At 31.3% G+C, this 21,737-nt stretch overlaps 5 protein-coding genes across 5 annotated transcripts; 3 read left to right on the top strand and 2 right to left on the bottom strand.

The window, feature by feature from the left end:
- Nucleotides 1-313: 313 nt before the first annotated feature.
- HELRODRAFT_165232 (hypothetical protein) lies at nt 314-3,536 on the top strand (the record flags this gene model as incomplete). The annotated part of the gene is made up of 7 exons (XM_009031081.1): nt 314-449; nt 983-1,031; nt 1,407-1,505; nt 1,887-2,008; nt 2,497-2,609; nt 2,752-2,835; nt 3,144-3,536. The coding sequence occupies 7 exons, from the start codon at nt 314-316 to the stop codon at nt 3,534-3,536; spliced, it is 996 nt and encodes a 331-aa protein (XP_009029329.1).
- A 2,286-nt stretch (nt 3,537-5,822) lies between these two features.
- On the bottom strand, nt 5,823-6,323 carry HELRODRAFT_165233 (hypothetical protein; the record flags this gene model as incomplete). Its single annotated transcript, XM_009031082.1, has 1 exon — nt 5,823-6,323. The coding sequence occupies one exon, from the start codon at nt 6,321-6,323 to the stop codon at nt 5,823-5,825; it is 501 nt and encodes a 166-aa protein (XP_009029330.1).
- Nucleotides 6,324-7,049: 726 nt separating this feature from the next.
- HELRODRAFT_185174 (hypothetical protein) lies at nt 7,050-10,321 on the top strand. The gene is made up of 10 exons (XM_009031083.1): nt 7,050-7,260; nt 7,425-7,508; nt 7,698-7,830; nt 8,168-8,236; nt 8,325-8,406; nt 8,671-8,770; nt 8,874-9,010; nt 9,551-9,718; nt 9,791-9,955; nt 10,028-10,321. The coding sequence occupies exons 1-10, from the start codon at nt 7,219-7,221 to the stop codon at nt 10,200-10,202; spliced, it is 1,155 nt and encodes a 384-aa protein (XP_009029331.1). The 5' UTR covers nt 7,050-7,218; the 3' UTR covers nt 10,203-10,321.
- Nucleotides 10,322-10,935: 614 nt separating this feature from the next.
- HELRODRAFT_165235 (hypothetical protein) lies at nt 10,936-15,104 on the bottom strand (the record flags this gene model as incomplete). Its single annotated transcript, XM_009031084.1, has 8 exons — nt 10,936-11,103; nt 11,193-11,298; nt 11,921-12,062; nt 12,645-12,785; nt 13,145-13,202; nt 13,500-13,651; nt 14,151-14,342; nt 15,032-15,104. The coding sequence occupies 8 exons, from the start codon at nt 15,102-15,104 to the stop codon at nt 10,936-10,938; spliced, it is 1,032 nt and encodes a 343-aa protein (XP_009029332.1).
- Nucleotides 15,105-16,332: 1,228 nt separating this feature from the next.
- Nucleotides 16,333-17,774, top strand: HELRODRAFT_165236 (hypothetical protein; the record flags this gene model as incomplete). Its single annotated transcript, XM_009031085.1, has 2 exons — nt 16,333-16,982; nt 17,630-17,774. The coding sequence occupies 2 exons, from the start codon at nt 16,333-16,335 to the stop codon at nt 17,772-17,774; spliced, it is 795 nt and encodes a 264-aa protein (XP_009029333.1).
- Nucleotides 17,775-21,737: the final 3,963 nt, after the last annotated feature.

The following is a 21,737-nucleotide window of genomic DNA, read 5'->3' on the forward strand; positions in this document are numbered from 1 at the left end:
CAAAATAGATTTGTTTTTAATTTTAAAATCAATGTTAAATGTTAGCATGGTTCTGCAAAACAACAACGGTGTTGTTATGACTTTGAAGTTAGATAGACTAAAGCATTTATAACCTCAATTCATTTTTTACTCTATAAAACAAATGTCAACAATCTGATTTTTTTTTAAATTGAATAAAATGTTTGCCTTAACTTCAAGTTCTAACGGCGACGAAAATTTAACGAATAATGTAACGGAAACTTCTTCAGCAATTTTTAATTTCAATTTATCTAACTTCACTAGTTATTATTCTTCCGGTAAACTAGTAACCAGCATGAACCACTCTTCTTCATCTGTCCCTGGCATCAACCTCAACTTGACCAGTCACTGCATCCACGGATCTCTCACAGGACCATTGGGATTATTCGTTCAGGCCTTACTTGCTCTCATTGCCTTTAGTGCCTTAATATGTTTGTCTTCTCTTGTTTCTTCTGTTTACTTTTTTATTGCTAATAATTATTTTATCTTTTTTTTTTACTTTTTTACGTTTACAAGTTAGAGTTAGACCAAGTCAAAGCTGACCAGCAAAGATACGGCCAGGATGCGTTTTTTAGTAGAAATTAAACTTAACAGTAAGTTCTAGCAATAATTAACATAATAAGGCTATCAATATCAATAGATGAGAGCTAACTAAATTAGAGAACCTAATAAAAAACATAAATCCTAAAGCTAGCTAGCCTTTCTAGTCCAGACTAGACAAAAATAATATTTTTAATTTTTTAATAGTATTAAATATTAAAATAAGTTATATATAATTATTTTTTTAAATTTAAATAAAAATGTGTAATGCACTATTTATTTTTTTCCCTTGTGCTTGTGTGTCTTGTGTGATAGTTTGATAGCAACGGTAAACATTAAGCAAGAAATAGCCCTTATAATATAAATAAATGATGTTATAATCTATGATTGATGGATTGAATTTTTTCAAAAAATTCATCATTAGTGAAGCGATTTTGTGAACCAGTTAAAACAAGAAGAAAATGGAAAATATGGTATGTTTTGTTCCTATATATAAAAATTGATAAATATGAATAAATAAATTTGTATATTGTGTGTGTGTGTGTCTGCTTGCTTGTATATGTTTGTTGTGTCTTACATATTCCTGACATTGGCATGTTAAGTTGATTGTCTTTCTTTCAACACCTCGAATGATGATGTACTGAACAACACGTCATTACATGACTATAACTTTGTTATTGCTTCTCAAATGGAAATGATAATGATGATGATATAATAATAATGATGGTGATGTGAAGAGGATGATGATAATGATGGTGATAATGGTGATGTGAAGAAGATAGTGTGGTGTTACTGACATCTATCCAACAAACTGATGTAATATTGATTAGAGTATAAATTTTCCAAAGGTGGTTTGACACTTCGAAGCAGGCAGTTGGGGCCGGTGTCATTCACATTGCCAACGTCATCCTGTCTGAATATCTTTTCCAAGGAGACCCTTGCACATGGTCGTCAAATTTATGCTAATTAATTTGTTAATTATTTGCTTATTAAATTAATTATTCAAGTTAATTAATCATTTTATTTATCTATTTAATTATTTATATGTAAATTAATTATTTAAGTTAGTTATTGAAAAATTTATTTATTATTAATTCAATTAGTTCTTTATTTAATTTGAAGTTAATTAATTATGCAATTTAATTTGAAGTTAATTAATTATGCAATTAATTATTTTCTAAATTAATTCAATTAATTTATATTTAATTAATTAATCGCTAAATTGATTTGTCATAAAATCTTGTAAATAAATGAAAAAACAAATAAATAAATGATGAGTAAATAATTAAATAGATAAATGAATAATAAAATAAATGTTTCTCTTGCAGGTACATAATTAGCTTCATGCTTGACTCGACGATAGGTCTTATAATCATCTGCATCTGTTTGAAGATCTCGTTGAAAATTATTTTAAGGAGAGGATGGGATCACCTCATTTTTGGAACCTATCGTTAGTTTTTCGGCCTGCTAGTTCGTGCTACTGCATTTGTTTGCTTGCTTGCTTGTTTTGTTTGTTTGTTTGCTGGCTCTTTTTGTTTGTTTATTTGCTTTGCTTTGTTTGTTTATTTGGATGTTTTTTTGTTTGTTTGCATGTTTATTGAAATTTTTTGTATTGCTTTGTGATTATTTACAAATGATTAGCAGAAAGTTAAGATGGTAGTGAATCAAAAATTTAAAAATGTTCAAATAAGGAAAAATTATTAAATGTATGATATTTTAATCTTATTGGAACCAATGATTTAAAAAATGATCAGAAAACATGAAGATGATGATAGTTCATAAATTGAAAAATATTTCCTTCATCAGAAGGTTTTACCAATGACGTAGCATATTATTCCTTTTTGAAATTTACCTGACATTGGTTGTTTAATTGAAAATGATTGATTGGCTGGCTGATTGACCAATAAAGTGACTAATTGATTAATTACTAATGCATAGCTCCGCCTTCTCCGTGTAAATCATGGCTGTACCAATGCACCATCTACGTTGTCGTCATCATCTTCGAAAAGTTCCTCATTACTCTACTCACCTTATTTGATTTCTGGAAGAAGGTTTGTGGTTCCATTTAAATGGACTGCTTTCTATTGCGATGATGTTGAAGACATGCTGATGATGGTAATAATGTTAGTAATGATGATGATGTTGATGATGATGATGCTGATGATGATAATGCTGATGATGATGACATTTCAGGTAGTGTCGCTGTTGCTGTCAGCATCAATTGATGCTACGGTGGAGCTCATAGTGGTCATGTTCATTATTCCCATCATCATTAATGTTGGTTGCATTATTTAAAAAAATTACGATGTTAATGATGATGATTATTATTATCATTGTTATTATTATTATTATTATTATTATTAAAAATTGTATATCTTGCTTTTACATCCTCGTCAAGTTAAATCTATCGTCAGTCACACACAACTCATGAAGTGGCAGCTAATTGCATTCTTACACACACTCATACACAATTGCTGTTACTATCATCATTACCACATCATCTTCATCACCATCGTCAAATCTTATCACCATCATCACATATCATCATCACCATCATCATCGCTACCACACATCACCGCCACCAGGCTCTGATCTTCTGGATAGTGGACAACTTCCTCAAACTTCATCATCCTCCTACTCAGTCACCGAGGAAATACCAGCTCTTCGACGATGATGACGACGACGACGATGATGATGATAGTGATGACGACGATGATGACGACGACGATGACGAAAATGATAATAATGACGATCTCACTCGTCGCTTCCATGGCCAGCGTCGCTACGACAGTGGTCCAATTAATAGTACTAGCAGTTTACGAGACGCTAACGATAACAATGATGACGTCGTCAGTAGTGGTGGTGCTGGCGATGATGATGGAGAGGACGATGATGACGTTTATAGGGTCAAAGTTGATGACGATGATGACGGGAGCAAGGAATGTAATAGATTGCTTATGGCTACTCCTTTTAGATGATAGCATAGAACCAGCTGTGTGATAAATTTATTGATGATAAAATTACTGTATAACAGTGAGTGAGTGAGTGTGTGAGTGAGTGAGTGAGTGAGTGAGTGAGTGAGTGAGTGAGTGAGTGAGTGAGTGAGTGAGTGAGTGAGTGAGTGAGTGAGTGAGTGAATGTGGGAGTGGGGAGTAGTGATTTAATTCTACTGGTAGACTGGTAGTTATTGACTTTTTTTTTTGATTATTTTTAATATTAATTTAATTATTATTCTCGTTTCATAAATTTGATTAAGTTAATTAGTTAATTAAGTAAGTACATAAGTGAATAGGTAATTAAAATAATGGTAAATTTTCTATTTGTAATTCTCTTTAATCATGTTGATCAAACCATTTTATTTTACTTTTTTGTATTCATAAATCCTCATCATTAATGCATCATCACCTTGTTATCGTGATCTTTTTGATAATGTGTAATATTCTCATCACAACTAATTACATTGTCATCATCACATCAGTAATTCATCATCGTCGTCGTCATCATCATCATTACAACCATGACTTAATTCTGTGGTTGCCAGTTATAGTGAATTGCTGTTACATTCTAGTCACTACCACACCTCTGAAATGAGTCTTAATTTTGTATAATAATTTGCTTCAATTTTTGCTCTTATGTTGTAATTAATTAATTGTGTAATTAATTTTATTATTAACTGCATTATTATAATTATATAATTAAAGGGCATTTAGTAGTAGTAGTAATAGTAGGAGATGCATCAATAGCAAATGATTTGTAACAACTAATTGATTGATGTCGCGTTTTCCTAGTCTATTCAGTCCATTAGACGCTTGCTTAGTTGCTACTTTTTAATTTGACCGTTTCACTAATTTGCTTTCCGCCGTGCGATTCTTATTTGCAGCTTTCATTAATTGCTTGTTGCACGTTTGCCTCAGACTACCTGTCTCAAATTTTTTTATGATAATATTTATGTATTTTGTATATGCAGTTTCTATTGGACGATACAGCTCAGATAGCTAGTTACTCGGATTCCCAGTGTCGTGCTTCGGTAGCTAGGTTCGATTGCTAAGAAAATCCTGACAATTATACACAAAAGTCTGTCCGTAGTAACTAGTAACTGCCATCTCAATTACTTAGTTCTTCTGTTAGATGACAAGTAGTAGCAATGATAATACTTGCCATTTTATTGTTATATTCATTATGAAATATTTACCATATAATCTATTTTATTATATTATTTATTATCTTCAGTAGTTTGATATTTCATAATTTTAATTATTATCCCAGGATATATATACATTTTTTTACACATTCACTTGCTTCATGCGCGCACACACACATACACACACACACACATATATATATTATATATATTTATTTATATTTATTTATACTCAAACCATTTTTTATGCCCCTAATTGAATATTCTCAATTAATTCCATTATTTGATATCTTAAAACTTTGCTTTTGTTTGTTTTTTCAAGCAAGCTTTATGCAATCATTAATTAAACGTAATTTTTATGTTATATAAGCCTATATGTATATATATATATATATATATATATATATATATATAAGGCTTATAATTTGCTTGTAAAAAATTATTTGCTAAAATATCATAATTATATAAGTTTAAGTTATTATTTAATTAATTAAGGAGTGTGCCTTTTATTTTCTTAAATTTATTTCAGTTTAGTAGTCATTATTATATAGCCCTACTCATCTTTTCTTTCATTTAAAATGACGACAACGACGAATTCGCAAAAAATTACATACAGGAGGTCAGGAATGTTTTATTTTGTCTGTTTTTAAGATTTGAAACGAAATTATGTTTCTTGTGTGTGTTTGTGTGTGTGTGTGTTTGTGTGTGTGTGTGTAAAGTTTTGGTGAATTCACAAGAACGCTCTTTTATAAAGTTTTACATGTTTAATTTGTTTTTCAGAAATTATTTTTTGTTTAGATTAATGAAACAGGCAATACATGTTTATGTTGTACCAATGTCAACTTTACTGTTTTATATTTCTATTTTTAGGTCTTTGTTATTACTCTTTCTTGATATGTCATATTTCCTGTCGTCATCTTCACCATCATCCACATGATCATCGTCAATGGGCAATACAGGGTCGGTTTCTAATCAGTAGTTTGTTATTTATGAATTGAAGAAAATTCATTCACTAGTTGTTTTTATATTTTACTCTGTGTAGAACATTTATGTCTTTATTCTGCAACCTTTCACTTCTTTGTTCATCTCACCCCCTCCCATCTTTTCATCCCTGGCTTCTTCTTCAAAAGAGAAACACGAAGTATCCCATGTCGATGCAGAGGTTTCTCAGCCAAGTCATCAGTCTGAAGAGGACTAACTTTATGTAGATCGGAGCGGCCAGCTTCAAAATATCCAGACCTATAGCTTGATACTCCCCCTGCCAATTTACGTTTTTTGTTGACAACGCGAGAGGTAATGTGGCCAGAGCGATCGCTATGAGAATTGTCCGAATGAATTGGGAACATTTAGATATGAATTTCGTGAACAGAATGGCTAAACAGAATGCAGTAATTATAAAGACAACGTTGCTGTTCGATTTTTCTATCGATGGTATCATGCCAGAATACCAGACGACATCAGCTAGATAAGCCAGAGCGAAATAGGAGAAGGTTTCGAATAACCCTTTGCCAACATTTTTGGTGAATGTTTTAATTCTTGATTCTTCTTTAACCTTTCTGCCCCTTCTGCAACTAGTGCTTCTTTTTCTAGATCTTGATCTCGATCTCGACCGTGACCTACGCATTGCGATTAGAGTTATCTGCGAAAAGGTTATTCAGGGCATATAATTAATTGATCAATGTCCAACTAATCAATGAATTTGCTAGTTTATTTATTTTCTCTTAAAATAGTATTAATGACAAGCGGTCGTTAATCGTTTGTTAGATAATAATGATTAATTGAACCAACCATTACCTATGATATAATTACACTTTTGTCGGCAATTATAATAAATCCATTAATTTTATCAATCGACAGTTTCGTAGCGAATTTAATTTCAGAGATATTTTGAAGTTCAGTTGTGATGGAAGATGAAAATGATATCCGTGATATCCGCGAAATTTTGTTGGTTATTTTTGTTTATTTCAAAACTTTTTAAATGACGTCAATGATGACTTGCGTCAGCAAACAAAACATTTTAATGTTAACTTTAAAAACTATCCATAACTAATTCAATTAATAAAAACATCCTTAATTATAAATTTTCCGCGAATAACTCCACTTTATCTTCAATCGTTGAGATATCAATTTTTCAAAAACGTGGTGCTATGCTTTTTAACACGAACTGTTAAAAATCGACATTTACTTTTAAATGTAAATACATAAAAATGTTACTTTTAAGAACTAGTTTTTAGGGTAGCTTCTTAGGACTAATTCTGCAGCAATTAAAAATCCCTTGCTTGCCGGAAAATATAAAACAGATTTCTATTTATTTTCGACAAGTTGCAACAGTAAAAAAAGTATTCAATAAATTCATTCAGTCAATAAAGCAAACCAGTTGTCTATGTTATGTAGAATAATGTAGATGTAGTACTACATTACTATTGTCTAACTGTAGTACTTCTTAAACAGAAACATAAACAAATTAAATTAAAAACTTAACTATTAAACTTTATTTAGTTTTGTTTTTCAAAATAAACATGGATTATGATGCCCCAGTTATATATGGCCTTGAATTTCAAGTATGAAAAAATTAAATATTTATTTAATTAATTTATATTTAATATTACAAATAATATTTATTAATTTATATTTTTTAATTAATAAATAATTTTTCATTTATTTATTTATAAAATTTACTTTTTCATCCCATTACCGATTTAAAAATTAAGTTTATTTATTTTAGTCTAGAGCTCTGACATCTTACTCAGCTGAAAATGATCTTGTTCAATTTTTTGTGGGAACGCAATCTCTACGATGTACAAATCAGGTAAATTTTTATTAATTAATATAATATCTAATGATTAATTAAATAATATAATCAGGTTAAAGTTTAGCTTTTTATAATTAATAATGTTTTTAACATTTCTTTGAATTTGAATAAATATCATGTTTATCTTTTATCTACGGATTTCATATTACAATAAAATGTTAATATTTTTATTTATTTCCATCCAAGATTCACTTGATAACATTCGATGATGAGGCCAATTCCATTAGCAAGCAAATTTTCAACCATCCGGAGGGTGAAATATGGTCATTAGCTACACCACCATCTCAGAAAAACATCCTTACTTCAGTTTACAGCAAAGGTACCTTTTTTATAACTATGTTTTTAATAAATTAATAAATATAACTTTCATCATCTTCATCATCATGTTTGGAAGCATTTGCTCAGAGCCAAGTTAATATTATCCAAGCATTTGGGAATCATTCAAATAAATGACCCAAACATGCCTTTCAACGATTCAGTATGTGATATGCCCAGGTTCTAACCAAATACCATTCTAATCCAAAAATGGCAAATGATATTTGTTTCAGCACACATTTTTACCTTTCACCGTGCTTTATTCACCATATTGTGTTTTGAATGTAATATTGTATCTTATATGGATAACTTTTATTCTATTTCTTTCAAACCCTATTTAGTGAATGGAAACAAGACAGAAATGCAGGCCACTGTGTGGAAATTTATTTCAGAAGATGGCGACATTAGCAGTAAGCAGATATTAATTCTGTCATCAATTGCTGAAAAATATTTATCAGCAATTACCACAAATTATATAAAAATATTTCCCAATTAAAGTTTCTGATGAAGAAAACACGATCACATCAACATTAACTGAAATCTTCAAGATTAATAATTCAGATCTTGGTGACATTAAAGGGTTTGGCATTTTTCATGATTACTTTCAATGTGGATGAAAGATCTTTGTCGTCAATTGTTGTCACATTGTACAAATGTTTGCACTCAGCTCCAAACTGTGTGGCTTGCATCATGGGTAGGAATCTCAAAGCTGGTTGTGTTAAATGACCAGAAACACAAAAAAATAAATTGCATTTTTTGTTTCGCATTTGTTAAGAATAATATTTCTTAAAATTTTATTTTCATTAAATTAGTACAAACTGAAACTTGTGTTTATAAATTCTAGTTTTTTGTGGTATCCATCTGTTGAAAAAAATGACTTTGTAGTTCTCATAGAGAACCACATTCAACTCTACTCACTTGATATTAATGGCTCGAGTGCTGCAGTGAGTTACCTGCTTATTTGCCTATATCTCAAATTAAATTAAATGTCTATTATTTGTTCCTTTGTTCTTTTATTCAACATTTTATCTATCCATCATCTTCCAGTTGATATCAGAGACAATGATTGATGGCAAGTTGCATCCCAAATTTACAACCGGCATCTGGGACCCACACCACAACTGCACATCCATTGTAACTGCACAGGATACTTCCGTCAAGGGTTGGGATCTCAGGAGTATGAAGTTAGTCTGTCGGTTTACTTTAATGTTGAGGGTTGAAAAACGTGTTTCCTTCAAGTTGGCAGTTTTGATGTTTAAATGTGTCAATAATACAGCACCTCCCTACCTCATCGATAGATTGGAATCATACAAATCTCATTTTTCAAAATATTCCTTCCGATCAACCGAGCGCAATTTATTTTTTATCCCGACCACAAAGTTGGTGACGGGTTCCCGCAACTTTGCGGTTCTTGGCCCGATTGTTTGGAATGGTTTACCTCCATACTTACGTGACCCTAACCTATCATATTTACAATTTCGAAGTCAACTTAAAACTTATTTATTTGCACAATGAATGTCCGTCTTATTTGTCTATGATTTAGTAGCGCTTTCGAGATTCAACAATAAAAAAGCGCTGTATATAAATTTCCGTAATAATAATAATAATAATAATAATAATAATGTAATTTGTCTGTCCCATTAATTTATGACTCTTTCATTTTTATGGCGTCATTAGTATTCCAATTGATTAAAGTTTCATTAAATTCTTTTTCCATCATGTAGGCAAACGTACACAATAGAGAATGCACACACCTACCTTGTCAGAAACCTCAGCTACAACCCAAACAAGCAATATTATGTTGCAAGTTGTGGTGATGACTGCAAAGCCAAATTCTGGGATGTTAGAAAAGTCAATGAGCCAGTTAAAATTCTGAATGATCATTCCCATTGGTCTGACGTTTTGTTTGCATAATTTATTTTGAATTATTGTCAGCCACCAATCAACCCAATCAATCTGTGCAGGGTGTGGAACGTTAAATACAATCACTTCCACGACCAGCTTGTGCTCACATCAAGTAGTGATGGTACAGTACTCCTCAATAATCTATCATCAATTTCATCGGAACCATTTGGGAACCTTTTAAATGATGAAGATGGCGACGATGACAACGAGGCGGATAAGAATGAGTGAGCTACTTCAAAGAAATTTAATTTTTACTAAGCATATTAACATTTTTAAAAATTTTTTTGTAAATTCAGCCACCATTCAACTCTGGCGGACGGAATAGTGATGCGCTATGACGAGCACGAAGACAGTGTATATGCCTTGGAGTGGTCGTCGTCTGATCCCTGGTTGTTTGCTTCCTTGAGTTACGATGGTCGACTCGTTATGAGCAGGGTGCCGCGATCAATCAAGTATCAAATATTATTATGAACATCAATGAATGCTGCATGAATGTACTTCCAATATAAATCTTAATATAATAATTTAATTGTAAATCTTTCCAGTTATATTATGTTAATTATATTGATTGTTGTACAAAGCTCAAAAACATTCCTTTGTGAATTTTTTGTATTTTCTCGAACAAATTTAGCAAATAAATAAATAATATCAATAACAAAAACTTTTAATTAGCTGAATTAAAATAAACGTAAAAGTCGGGACAGTAAAGTATAGTGCATAACTCAATAAGCAGGAACGTCAATTTAATAATGCTTAAAAGATAGAAAAAAATGACATTATTTAATGTGAAAACTCAACAGATTTAATGCACATATATAGAAAGAAGACCACACAACATATATTTTCAAAATAGACAAAATTAACCATAGACCTAATGCTGAAAATGTGATGATATTTACAGACATCTATTACAATTTCAATCCTAGCTCTACATATATTTCTGTATATGCACTGCACACATATATATATGTGTGTATATATATATAGTATATATATATATATTATATATATCCAATTCATATCTATGTATATAGTCTTTATTATTATTATTAAATCACATTATTATATGCGTGCATATATACCCACTAACACAATATTCATAAAAACAAAATCAAAAAATTGTTTGTCTTTTTAAAAATATTACAACATTTTTATCATTATAAAAATTTTAGAGGTTGCTAGGTTTAAATGAAATAAGATACTACTATTTACACGAACCAGTAGCACTCATTTCAGTAGATGTGTCACTACTTTCAGAAAATTCTTTCGTATTTTTATCCCATTCCTGATTTTCAACAAAATATCTGGCATGAGGGACCCAGGATATTCCACCCACTTTTGCTATCTCCAGTATTATCTTGCCATTTTCTGCCTTTAATTTGATATGCATTGTCTTTAATGATTCATTTAATTAAACAAATGTAAATTTTCGTTGCCAATATTATAAGTACTCAACAAAACCTTGAAGTTAGATTTTGATTCATCCAAGTCCTCTGGTGTTGGTCTGTAATAATTGTATATAAACTTCTCCATTACATTGTCTATGGTTACTTTCACATCTATGGATCTGTAAAAGAAAAGCTATTTCAATAAATTTTGAAATTTCCAATGAAGAAAAGATTTGACACAAGCAACATATTACAAAATACATATTCAAATGTTTAGTAATTAATATATTTAGATTTTGCTGTATACATGTAAGCATGGTAAAACATCAGATGACTATGAATGTATTTAAAAATTAATAAAAGTTACAATAACTTTCTCAAGCAATATATTGAAATACACGAAAAATCCTAAAAATTTACATACATTTATCTAAATTAGATAAAAGAGTCTGCTATTTTATTTATCTTATATAATTGGTGTATGCCATCACGTACTTAATGAACATCTTTATCAGTGTTATATATTGGATTGCAATAGAATCCTACAGGTTTTCATAGTACTCACTTAATTTCAAAATGGTATAGGTATCAGGGAAAGTTAGTAACACTGTAATGAAGAGATTAGAATGATTAGATTAAAATATTATAATAGGAATAGATAGCAAAAAAATTGCCATGATCTTCTTAAAAAGTAAACAATTATAAAGTCTCACTTATTCTTATTTTATCATTTTAATTTTTAACATTAGAAAGTAAAAAATTAAAATTAGATAGTATATAATTGTCATAAATGTTACAAACTGTTTTGTGAACTTGCAATTGATGTCTATGTTATCAGGAACTCTTTTTGAGTACCTCAACCTGCTTCTTGTCAACTTCAGCTCTGGAATACACAGAGAAATGCATGCATAACCCATCTTAGGCACATTATCATGGAATGTGACTGCATGCAAATGAATGATAAAAATATTTTATTCAACACACGAAAAATATTTCGCAGGATTTAATTGTTTCAATTAATTAACTTTAATTAATAATTAATTTATTTATAATTTAATGGAAAAAAATGTTTTATTAAAAAATAATAAAACTTGGGGCTGGATATTTCGTTTCAGTTTTAATCAGTGCAGAAAACATTTTAAAATTTAAACTAGTTTGCATATAAAATCTGAATAATCATTATAGTAAATAAATTAAATCGTAACTGAGGGCGAGACACTATCGAAAATAAACATAAAACGAGAAATCCGATTCCTAATTGAAATCCCCTTTCGGTTCGATTAAATCTACCAAAGATAAAGCAGCCTCTTTGAGAATTAGATTACAAAATCCCAATAGAGTATATAATTCTATATATATATATATATATATATATATATATATATTGAATGCATTCCATTTATATAAATATTATGATGATAATGGTTAATCCCTTCTAATATATTACAAGAAGAATCAATTGTACTGACCGTATTGACCTGACACGGTGTACGCAAATACTGGTTAATAAGCGTCTCACACACACTGCATATGCACATGACAAACAGGACGTGGCGATCTCTGCATTCGAATGCGATCACTGCAAAGTATGACCAGGCAGCTTCGACCATTGTACTATCTTGCCGTCCATACATACCGATATATGTTATCGACAGTATTCTTACAACTGTTATTTATATTATTATTATTATGATTCATTATCATTCTATTTAAATGGTTTAATGTCACTTGCATGATTTGTCTTCATAATTTTCATTAAATTTCTCATGAACAACTTTGTCATAGTTTTATTCGTTTACGTAAATAACGATGATCAAGTTTGAAAAAACCCATATAAATGATGAACTGTAAGGGTTAATCCCTTCTAATATATTACAAGAAGAATCAATGGTGATGTGTTATGATGGAGATGCTGAACGTAAAACGTGACGTAAGAAGCCAATGAGAATTATTTGATTCAGTTGTATTAAAAATATGATTAGTTAGGTTACCGTGCCACGTTGGTCAAGTAGGACCAAGACTAACAATTTGAGAATATCCCCAAAAGTTTGTTGAAAATATTTATTTTACAAAATACATCCTCCTGTTTTAACAAAATTATTTACAAATTGAAATCAAATTAATTATCTAATCAATAAATAAATTAATTAATCAATTAACAACTATTAACATTTTCGATTAAATCACAAAACTAACATTCACTAAACATCAAATATCAAAATTTAAACTTTAAGAATTTCATGAAGAAACTTCAGCCAACAAACAAACGAACATTCAGCGCGAAAGCAAATAAGATTGATATAAAATAGAGCAGACGATGTGAACGACACGTAGGAGATCCCTGATAAAGATACTGCGAGAAGTAACTTTGGTGTCTAACCAGGTCTTCCCTCTTCTTGCTGGGACATTTAACGGCGGCATTAATGTTCCTCCAGTTGCAGTGGTTTTCCCTACAGTGGCATGTCCAACTATCCCGATACTCCGTACATTGGTTCGTCCCGTTCAGCCACCAGGCGCATGTCCGGATTACTTCTGGAAAAAAAAGAATTACTTCTGTGGATTACGTGGTTGGTCGTGTGTTGTTGTGGATGAGTTGTTTTGGCTTTTTTTTGTTGTTGAGGATGATGATCGTTTAGTTGATTGAAGCTATTTGTGGTTTTCTGTTTTGTGTTTCTTGGTTAGGTATTTTAGTTGTAATTTTGAAGTTGGGGTGGGGTTATAGTTTTGTATGCTGTTGCTGCTATATGCATTGGGCATATATTATGCATGTATATTTGAGTGCGTGTGTGGAGAACTAAATGATTAAGTTCAGGAAATATTTTATAAGATTTTTCATTATAAAGCCTAATTTCTTTTAAAACAACAAAATCATCAATCTAACTAAACTCACAAAATCTTAAAATCATACCACAAACAACTACAGAAAACTTAAATCATACCAACAAACCAGGATACAGAGAGCTAGACAAACAAACAAACTGACAGACAAACACAAACAAACAGACAGACAAACACAAACAAACAAACAAACTTCCTGTCATCAATTTGATGGTGTAGCAAAATCTGCCATTGCACTTCAAAACGACAGGATCGGTGACGTTGATTGGATCGTTACAACCGTGCTTGTAGTACGAGGAGCCTCTGCAGTCGAAGCAGGTTATTTCGGGTAAGTTGGCCCACGCTACTACTTCAGTGGTGGCAGGGGTAACTCCAAACGAAAGAACTAAAATGGAAAAAAATAAAATGTTCATTTGCTTCAAATGAATTCGTTCAGTTAGGTGGTTTAAAAATTTTCTCGCAGACTGTTTGCTTGCTTGCTTATTTGTTTGTGTTTTTGTTTACTGTTTAATGTCGTTTGTTTGTTCGTTGCGTGTAACGTTTTTTGAATGGTCAATTGACGTTTTTAAGGACATTGGTGATGAGGACCACAATGAAGATGGTGGCGATTTGACCAAAATGATGACGAAATATTGTGTCAATATTAATGATGATTAATAATTTATATTGACTGTCTGCGTGTGCAGTGCATTTGTAAATTTGTATAGTGTATATGCAAACGTTTGTGAGTGACTGATATTTTTTTAACTTTAAGAAAGGTTTCAAAAAGTACCAACAACATTTTTTTCTGTACTAAGATAAGCTTCATAATAGTTCCTACTTTTTCGTCATTACTACTTCCGTTACTATTATTATTTTTCTCATTGTTAATAATGACATTACAGAGTCATAGGAATTGTGAATATATATATTAACATTGGAAAACGAATAACAAATGAAAAAATAATATAAATAATGAGCGAATTAATGAATGAATGACTAAATGGATGAATAAAAGAATGAATGAATGAGTGAATGAACGAACGAATGAATGGATGGATGAATGAATGAATGTTACGTATGCCTGGATTAGACGTATCTTGCTTGGAATTGGTTTTTCAGATGGCATTAGAACGTGACAGGAAACACGCAACATGCATGCATGCATGTTGTCCAAAGAGCAACATGAATAAATACTTTAGATACTTTTAAAGTTTATATAATTTGCTTAATTTTTCAAATAATTAATTATTATTTTTAAATGTAATTATTTTTATTTATTAATTAGTATACTATTTCAATTAATCGTATTTTAAAATGTAAATATTTATACTAAGTTGTTATATTTTTCCATATGTATGTTTTGTTGTTTGCTGATTGCAGTAGGCAATAGCTATTATAAAATTTGATTCATTAAACGAAGGATTTAAATAATTTCATTGGTTAACAAATATGGAAAGAAAGTTTGGTGTGGTGAATACAATTTTCCAAAAGCAATAATTTCCAATTTTAATTTTTCCTTGGATAAAAAACTATGGACGAAAAAATTCCATTGAAGAATGGAGCTCCAGGAATTTTAATTAAGAAGGTTGGTTGTGTTGTATTCAGCGTTGTTAGACATTGACCGTTTAAAAATAGTTTTTACTAAATAAAAAAATTAATTTAAATAATTTTTTTCTGAAAAAGAAAATAAAGTTTTCAAATTGTCCAGACAAATTTTACAAATGTATATTTAAGAATTTCTCTTTTTTGTTCCATACCACGAGTCTGTGATAAAATAAATCAGACGATATTTATTTGCATTAAGCTTATCAGAACCAGAGCAAACTGGTTAAATGGTTTTTCTTTTTTGACTCTAACATGGAGCTTGACTACTTTTGAAGTTTCTTATGTTAAATCTATTTTTTTCATTCCCAGTTTTGTGGAATCTTCTTCAGTGAACTAATGATAAATTTATAATTGTTTTTCTTTTCATGTCACTTATGTTCCTCTCATGATTCATGCAAGGCCGCTCTTCAATCTGTTAACCGACCGATAGTTACCTAAGGGGTATGAGTGGTGATTGCGAAACAACGTGTCATGTGAGGTCAATCTAATTCTAATATGACGGTGTTGCATTATCAAAGTTTATTAATAACATACACGCAGTGCGTAAATTAACGCATTATGAACGTTGTCCGTATAATTGGCGAGGAACCGTTTGAAATCGAACCTGGTTACAGCAAGGCAGAACTGGGCGTTTTTGTTTTTAACCTTACCGGCCAGCGACCTAATCAGCAGTGTCAAAAGAGTCACCCGTCTTTATATCTTTTTAGCACGAAAACAGTAAATAAACATTGGAGAAAAAATTTATCTTTAGGCAAACGTTTTAAGTATGGAAGAGTGCTTGTTGTATGATGAGTGAGACGAATGTCGATGACGTGAATGTTGATGAAGTGAATGTTGATGAAGTGAGTGTTGATGAAGTGAATGTTGATGAAGTGAATGTTGATGAAGTGAATGTTGATGAAGTGAGTGTTGATGAAGTGAATGTTGATGAAGTGAATGTTGATGAAGTGAGTGTTGATGAAGTGAGTGTTGATGAAGTGAATGTTGATGAAGTGAGTGTTGATGAAGTGAATGTTGATGAAGTGAATGTTGATGAAGTGAATGTTGATGAAGTGAGTGTTGATGAAGTGAATGTTGATGAAGTGAATGTTGATGAAGTGAGTGTTGATGAAGTGAATGTTGATGAAGTGAGTGTTGATGAAGTGAATGTTGATGAAGTGAATGTTGATGAAGTGAATGTTGATGAAGTGAGTGTTGATGAAGTGAATGTTGATGAAGTGAATGTTGATGAAGTGAGTGTTGATGAAGTGAATGTTGATGAAGTGAATGTTGATGAAGTGAGTGTTGATGAAGTGAATGTTGATGAAGTGAATGTTGATGAAGTGAGTGTTGATGAAGTGAATGTTGATGAAGTGAATGTTGATGAAGTGAATGTTGATGACGTGAATGTTGATTACATCCATATTAATGACATTTGTAACGTTAATCATGTATCTACGTAGTTATTGTAAGTTGTTGAGATTAATTAATTAGTTAATATTTCTATCATAATTGTAAACCTTGATAAATTTTACTGTTGATGCAAAACTGCTGTTGTTGGGATAGGTTGAAGTTATTATTTTTATGGTTGAGTTACGGAGTTACTGGAGCCATGCATGTTTTTGTGTTTATACGTGTACTGCCTAAATGAAAGAAATAGAAGGAGAGAGATAAAAAAAAGAGAGAGAAAGAGAAAAAAGGAGAGAGAAAGTCATTATTGCAGAGACAGATAAAGAGAGAGAGAGAAACAGAGAGAAACAGAGAAAGAGCGAGAAAAACAAATCAATAAACCAAGCAAGCAGAAGCTGAATGGGTGACTACTGATGTCGTTGCGTCCTCCTTTCTTCTGTTCTTCTTACACTGTGTGCTGCACAAACATTGCGTACAACAAATGTATTACATAAACAATGTAGCGTACAACGTACATCCTATATGAACAATGCGTACAAAAGTAGCGTGCGAAAGACTCACTTATATAAACCTTGTGTACGTTGTTTAGTGTACAACGAATTTCCTAAATAAACAAATGTTACACATAAACATTAATTTTAAACATTGTACGTGGAATTTTGTTCTAATAATTAAAACATTGGTTTGCTTAAACAGACCTAAAAACGTGACACAAAAATTTTGCATTGCGTATGATAGGAGGTTTAAACATAAACAGAAGTTTAGTAAGAAATACCAGGGCTTTGAAGCGGGAGCTGGAGTGCGGAACAATAGGAGCAACGATATTTTAGTTGGAGCGTGAGCGAAGTCGGAGCGAAAAAACTTTGAGTGCTCCATGCTCCAATAACAAAAAAATATTAGATTAAAAAATAAATGAATATTAATTTATTAGATTTAATCTTGAGTCTGTATGATATTTAAAGACTTTATTTTCTTAATTTTTTGTTTATTTCATTTCATCAATTGTACTGTAAAATAAAACAATAAAAAACTTCATTTTATGGTTAATGGTTAATTTTCTCAAAGCCCTGAGAAATACAATTTCACAAAAATGAATGTATAATGAAATTTATACACATTGTGTACACAAGACAGTACATTAACATATTAATACCAAATATTAATACCAAATAATGCAAGACTTTGTACATTGATTGGTGTTTACTGATTTGCCAAAAAAATCACAAAGGCTTGGTAAGTTAGTAATGCAGATGATGATTGATGTAGAATGTTTCTCAAGTCTCGAACTATACTTCACGAACAACGTTTCCATTCAAACGTCATTATCTGATGTTCAGTTCTTGTTTATCTTTTTCATTTTTTCTTGTTTCTGTTATTTTAAATTCTCGAAACTTGTCATCGCGTTTTTTTTTACATTTTTTCACCAATATCACGTGACCAAACCACCATCAACGTTGTCACTATATCACCCTGTATCCATATTATTATTATTATTATTATTATTATTATTATTATTATTATTATTATTATTATTATTATTATTATTATTATTATTATTATTATTACCATTACCACCATCCTCCCGTTCGTCATCATCCTCGTCATCGTCGTCACCATCATCATCCTAGTAATGATACAATCTCATATAAAATTACACCGATAAAATAGAAGCCATAGAAATGAGAATGCAGAACATTTACCTGTACGCTGAATGTGTTGGATTAATTAATATTCATGATGTTGCGACTTGCGATGCATTCCAATTGATTGATATTCATGATGTTTCGAAATGCTATGCAATCCAGTAAATTTTCATCCTACAAATGCATTAGCTATTTAATTAATATTCATAATACTATACACTACAATACAACCATCATCATCATCATCATCCATCACTGGTTTCCTCACGACATCTCTTCAACGGTCTCTATTCCGGGTCAGTTCTTCAAGTGTCAATGGGGATCTTCCCCTCGTAACTACATATTTGGAACGTCCTGCTGGTTGTAGATCTTCTTTTAAAATTTGATCAGTCGATCCATCTTCGTGGTGGTCTTCGTCTCGGCTTTTGGGATTTATACATCATGGCTTCCCTGGTGGGTCTATTTAAATTCATTCGCAACAGGTGTCCTGCTCTTTTCGTTCTACGCATTCAAATCACCTCGGTTATGTACGGCGGACCCGTTCTACGTCTAATCTCCTCATTTGGAGTATGGTCCTGATAGCTGATTTTCATGATTCTTCGCAGCCATCCGTTTCTAGCTGCATTTAATTTAATTCAGTTTAATCTCCATAGTATGTGTTAAACTCCACAATTCCGCGTGATGTAACGAAATCTCTCACCTTCAGCTTTAGGCCGATATCGATCATTTAAAAATCTTTTCAAGCAGCCTTTTGAGCGCAGTCACTTCTTAGGTAGACGAAATTGTTGACTACCTCTATTAAATCCTTGTCAATTTCAAACTTTGGCTACTGTCTAAATTTTTGGTAACCCCCGTGTTCTTTGTTTTTTTAAATTTACTCTTAGCCCAAGATTCTAAATCCTAACAGCATGAGGGGGAAAATGTCACCCAACCATTACGAACTCGTTTTATCTTTAGTAGTATATAATCCAAAATAAAATGAATAATAATATTAGTTTTGTCTAGATAAAATTATTTAATGTTTTTTTTAGTCTATTTTGTCCATTTAAATAATTGTATGATGTGTACAAATGTTTATTCATCATTTAACACAACCCGAGTTGTTGAAAATAAAGATGTCTACAATTTTTAAATAAATAAATTAGAAACAAATGATTTTATTCAAGTCTTTTTTCTTCCATCAACTATGGAGGTTTCATTATTGAAAATTTGGAATAACTCTAAAAATTATTTTCTGCTATTTCGTTTGCCTCTTGTCAGCTGGTGAAAATTTCAATTTCAGGTTCACCAGTGTTCGTGTTCACCAGTTTTAATCTTTTATCACCAGACAGCCAAATATTGACAACATGATATCATTCTATCACCATCAGTTCTTTAACTTCTTTCAGGCTATTATTCTGACTGTCTGTTTATTTGTTTGTTTATCTTTTCATTTGTTTGTTTATTCATGTTTGCCATTTCATATTTTAATTTAAATTGTTTATTTATTTATTTATTATTTGATGATTTTTCTATTAGTTTACACGTATGCCGCCGATCTAAAGCACTGCTCAGTTGATCAAAACCAACTGATGATAATTATTTTGTTTCGCTTTTATTTTATTTTTATTACCGAATTATTACCAAAAAAAATAATGGTGTTAGAAAACAATATTATCATCAACCCTTTAAACAAAACTGAGCCCGACAAACAAGAAGAAACCATATCATTGAAATGAAATATGAGAATGATAACAATAACAAAAGCAATATCTGGCCTACGTATTTGGGCGCAATAAAAACATTAAAACTAACAAAACAACAACAACATTAGTATTAATAATAACAACAACACTAACAATAACTCACTGACTACAACAAAATTCATCATCGTTCATCTTTATTATTTAACTTCATGTGCACTCATCCTGAGATGATCGATACAAGGTTGAATAATTCAACATTCATTTGGAGACCGTCCAAAAACGGATGGATATATAACAAGTTGTTTCATTCTCTACCTACTCTTTGTTGTTGTTATAATAACTTAATATCTTCCAATAATTGTTATTATAGATCCAGTTTCTTGTCTATTTTTCAACGATTTATTTATGACTATATATTTAGCGCTTGTTTATTATTGTTGCTAATTATTTAATATTTCAAATAATTTGTCTCAAAGTTTAAAATGTCGATAATTGTTACTAAATGTAAAAACTTGTACGAGCAGAGAAAATTGAGAAAAAAGGTTCGACTAACTGCATGTCGTTCATTTAAATAAATGAATAACGATCGTATACTTAAAATAGATTCAAAATTATTTGCAGGCTAAAAATCATTATTTGGTGTTAAAAGTGTTGAAGGAGCTATCGGGAACCTCGACAGCCTACCATGACGATTACGATGTATTTCGGAGGCCGACTCAAGTTAGTTCAATATGTTCCATTCATCATTATTGAGCGTGGTGAACAAAATACGTGCACAAGTGGCTTGATGAAAAATGTGTGCTCGATGAGTTAGCTCAGACGGTAGGAGTGCCCTTGTCTCGTGTGTTGTTGCCCGCCGACCTGGTTCAAATGCTGCCTTTCTTATACAATAAAACAATCATCGCTTTGTGCGTGCGTGTGTGTATGTTTGTGTGTGTGTGTGGTGTGTTTGTGTGTGTGTATGTTTGTGTGTGTGTGTGGCGTGTTTGTGTGTGTGTATGTTTGTGTGTGTGTATGTTTGTGTGTGTGTGGTGTGTGTGGTGTGTTTGTGTGTGTGTGGATCGATGCTTTCGTGTACATGCAATAAATGGGTACAACGTCGTTTGGTGTGCCTGCTGCAGCCTTTGGTGAACAAAAATGTTTCCACAACGATTTAAGTACCGGCAAGTTGTTAAGCAACTTCGCGTCTATTTGACCTGATTGATAAAGAACGATTATAAACTCGGTGACTCCCGTTGGCTCCGTGCTACTAAAATTTTATGTCTATTTGCTTATAAAAAGTATGAATGACCTTAAGATATATGTTGGTGTCAGTGCTGATTTGTGTTCTAAAGCTGCTTGTTTTATATGTTGAGCTTCACAGTGAGTGCGAACATTGCGAGTCTGAAAAATTTTTTTTCACCTAAACTTTATTTTTTTAAATAACAAAAGATATCGATTGAGAATTACGACGATGACAAGGAATCATTTGAAAAG

Source organism: Helobdella robusta (assembly GCF_000326865.2).
Source record: "Helobdella robusta unplaced genomic scaffold HELROscaffold_7, whole genome shotgun sequence".
Classification (NCBI taxonomy): Eukaryota; Metazoa; Annelida; class Clitellata; order Rhynchobdellida; family Glossiphoniidae; genus Helobdella; species Helobdella robusta.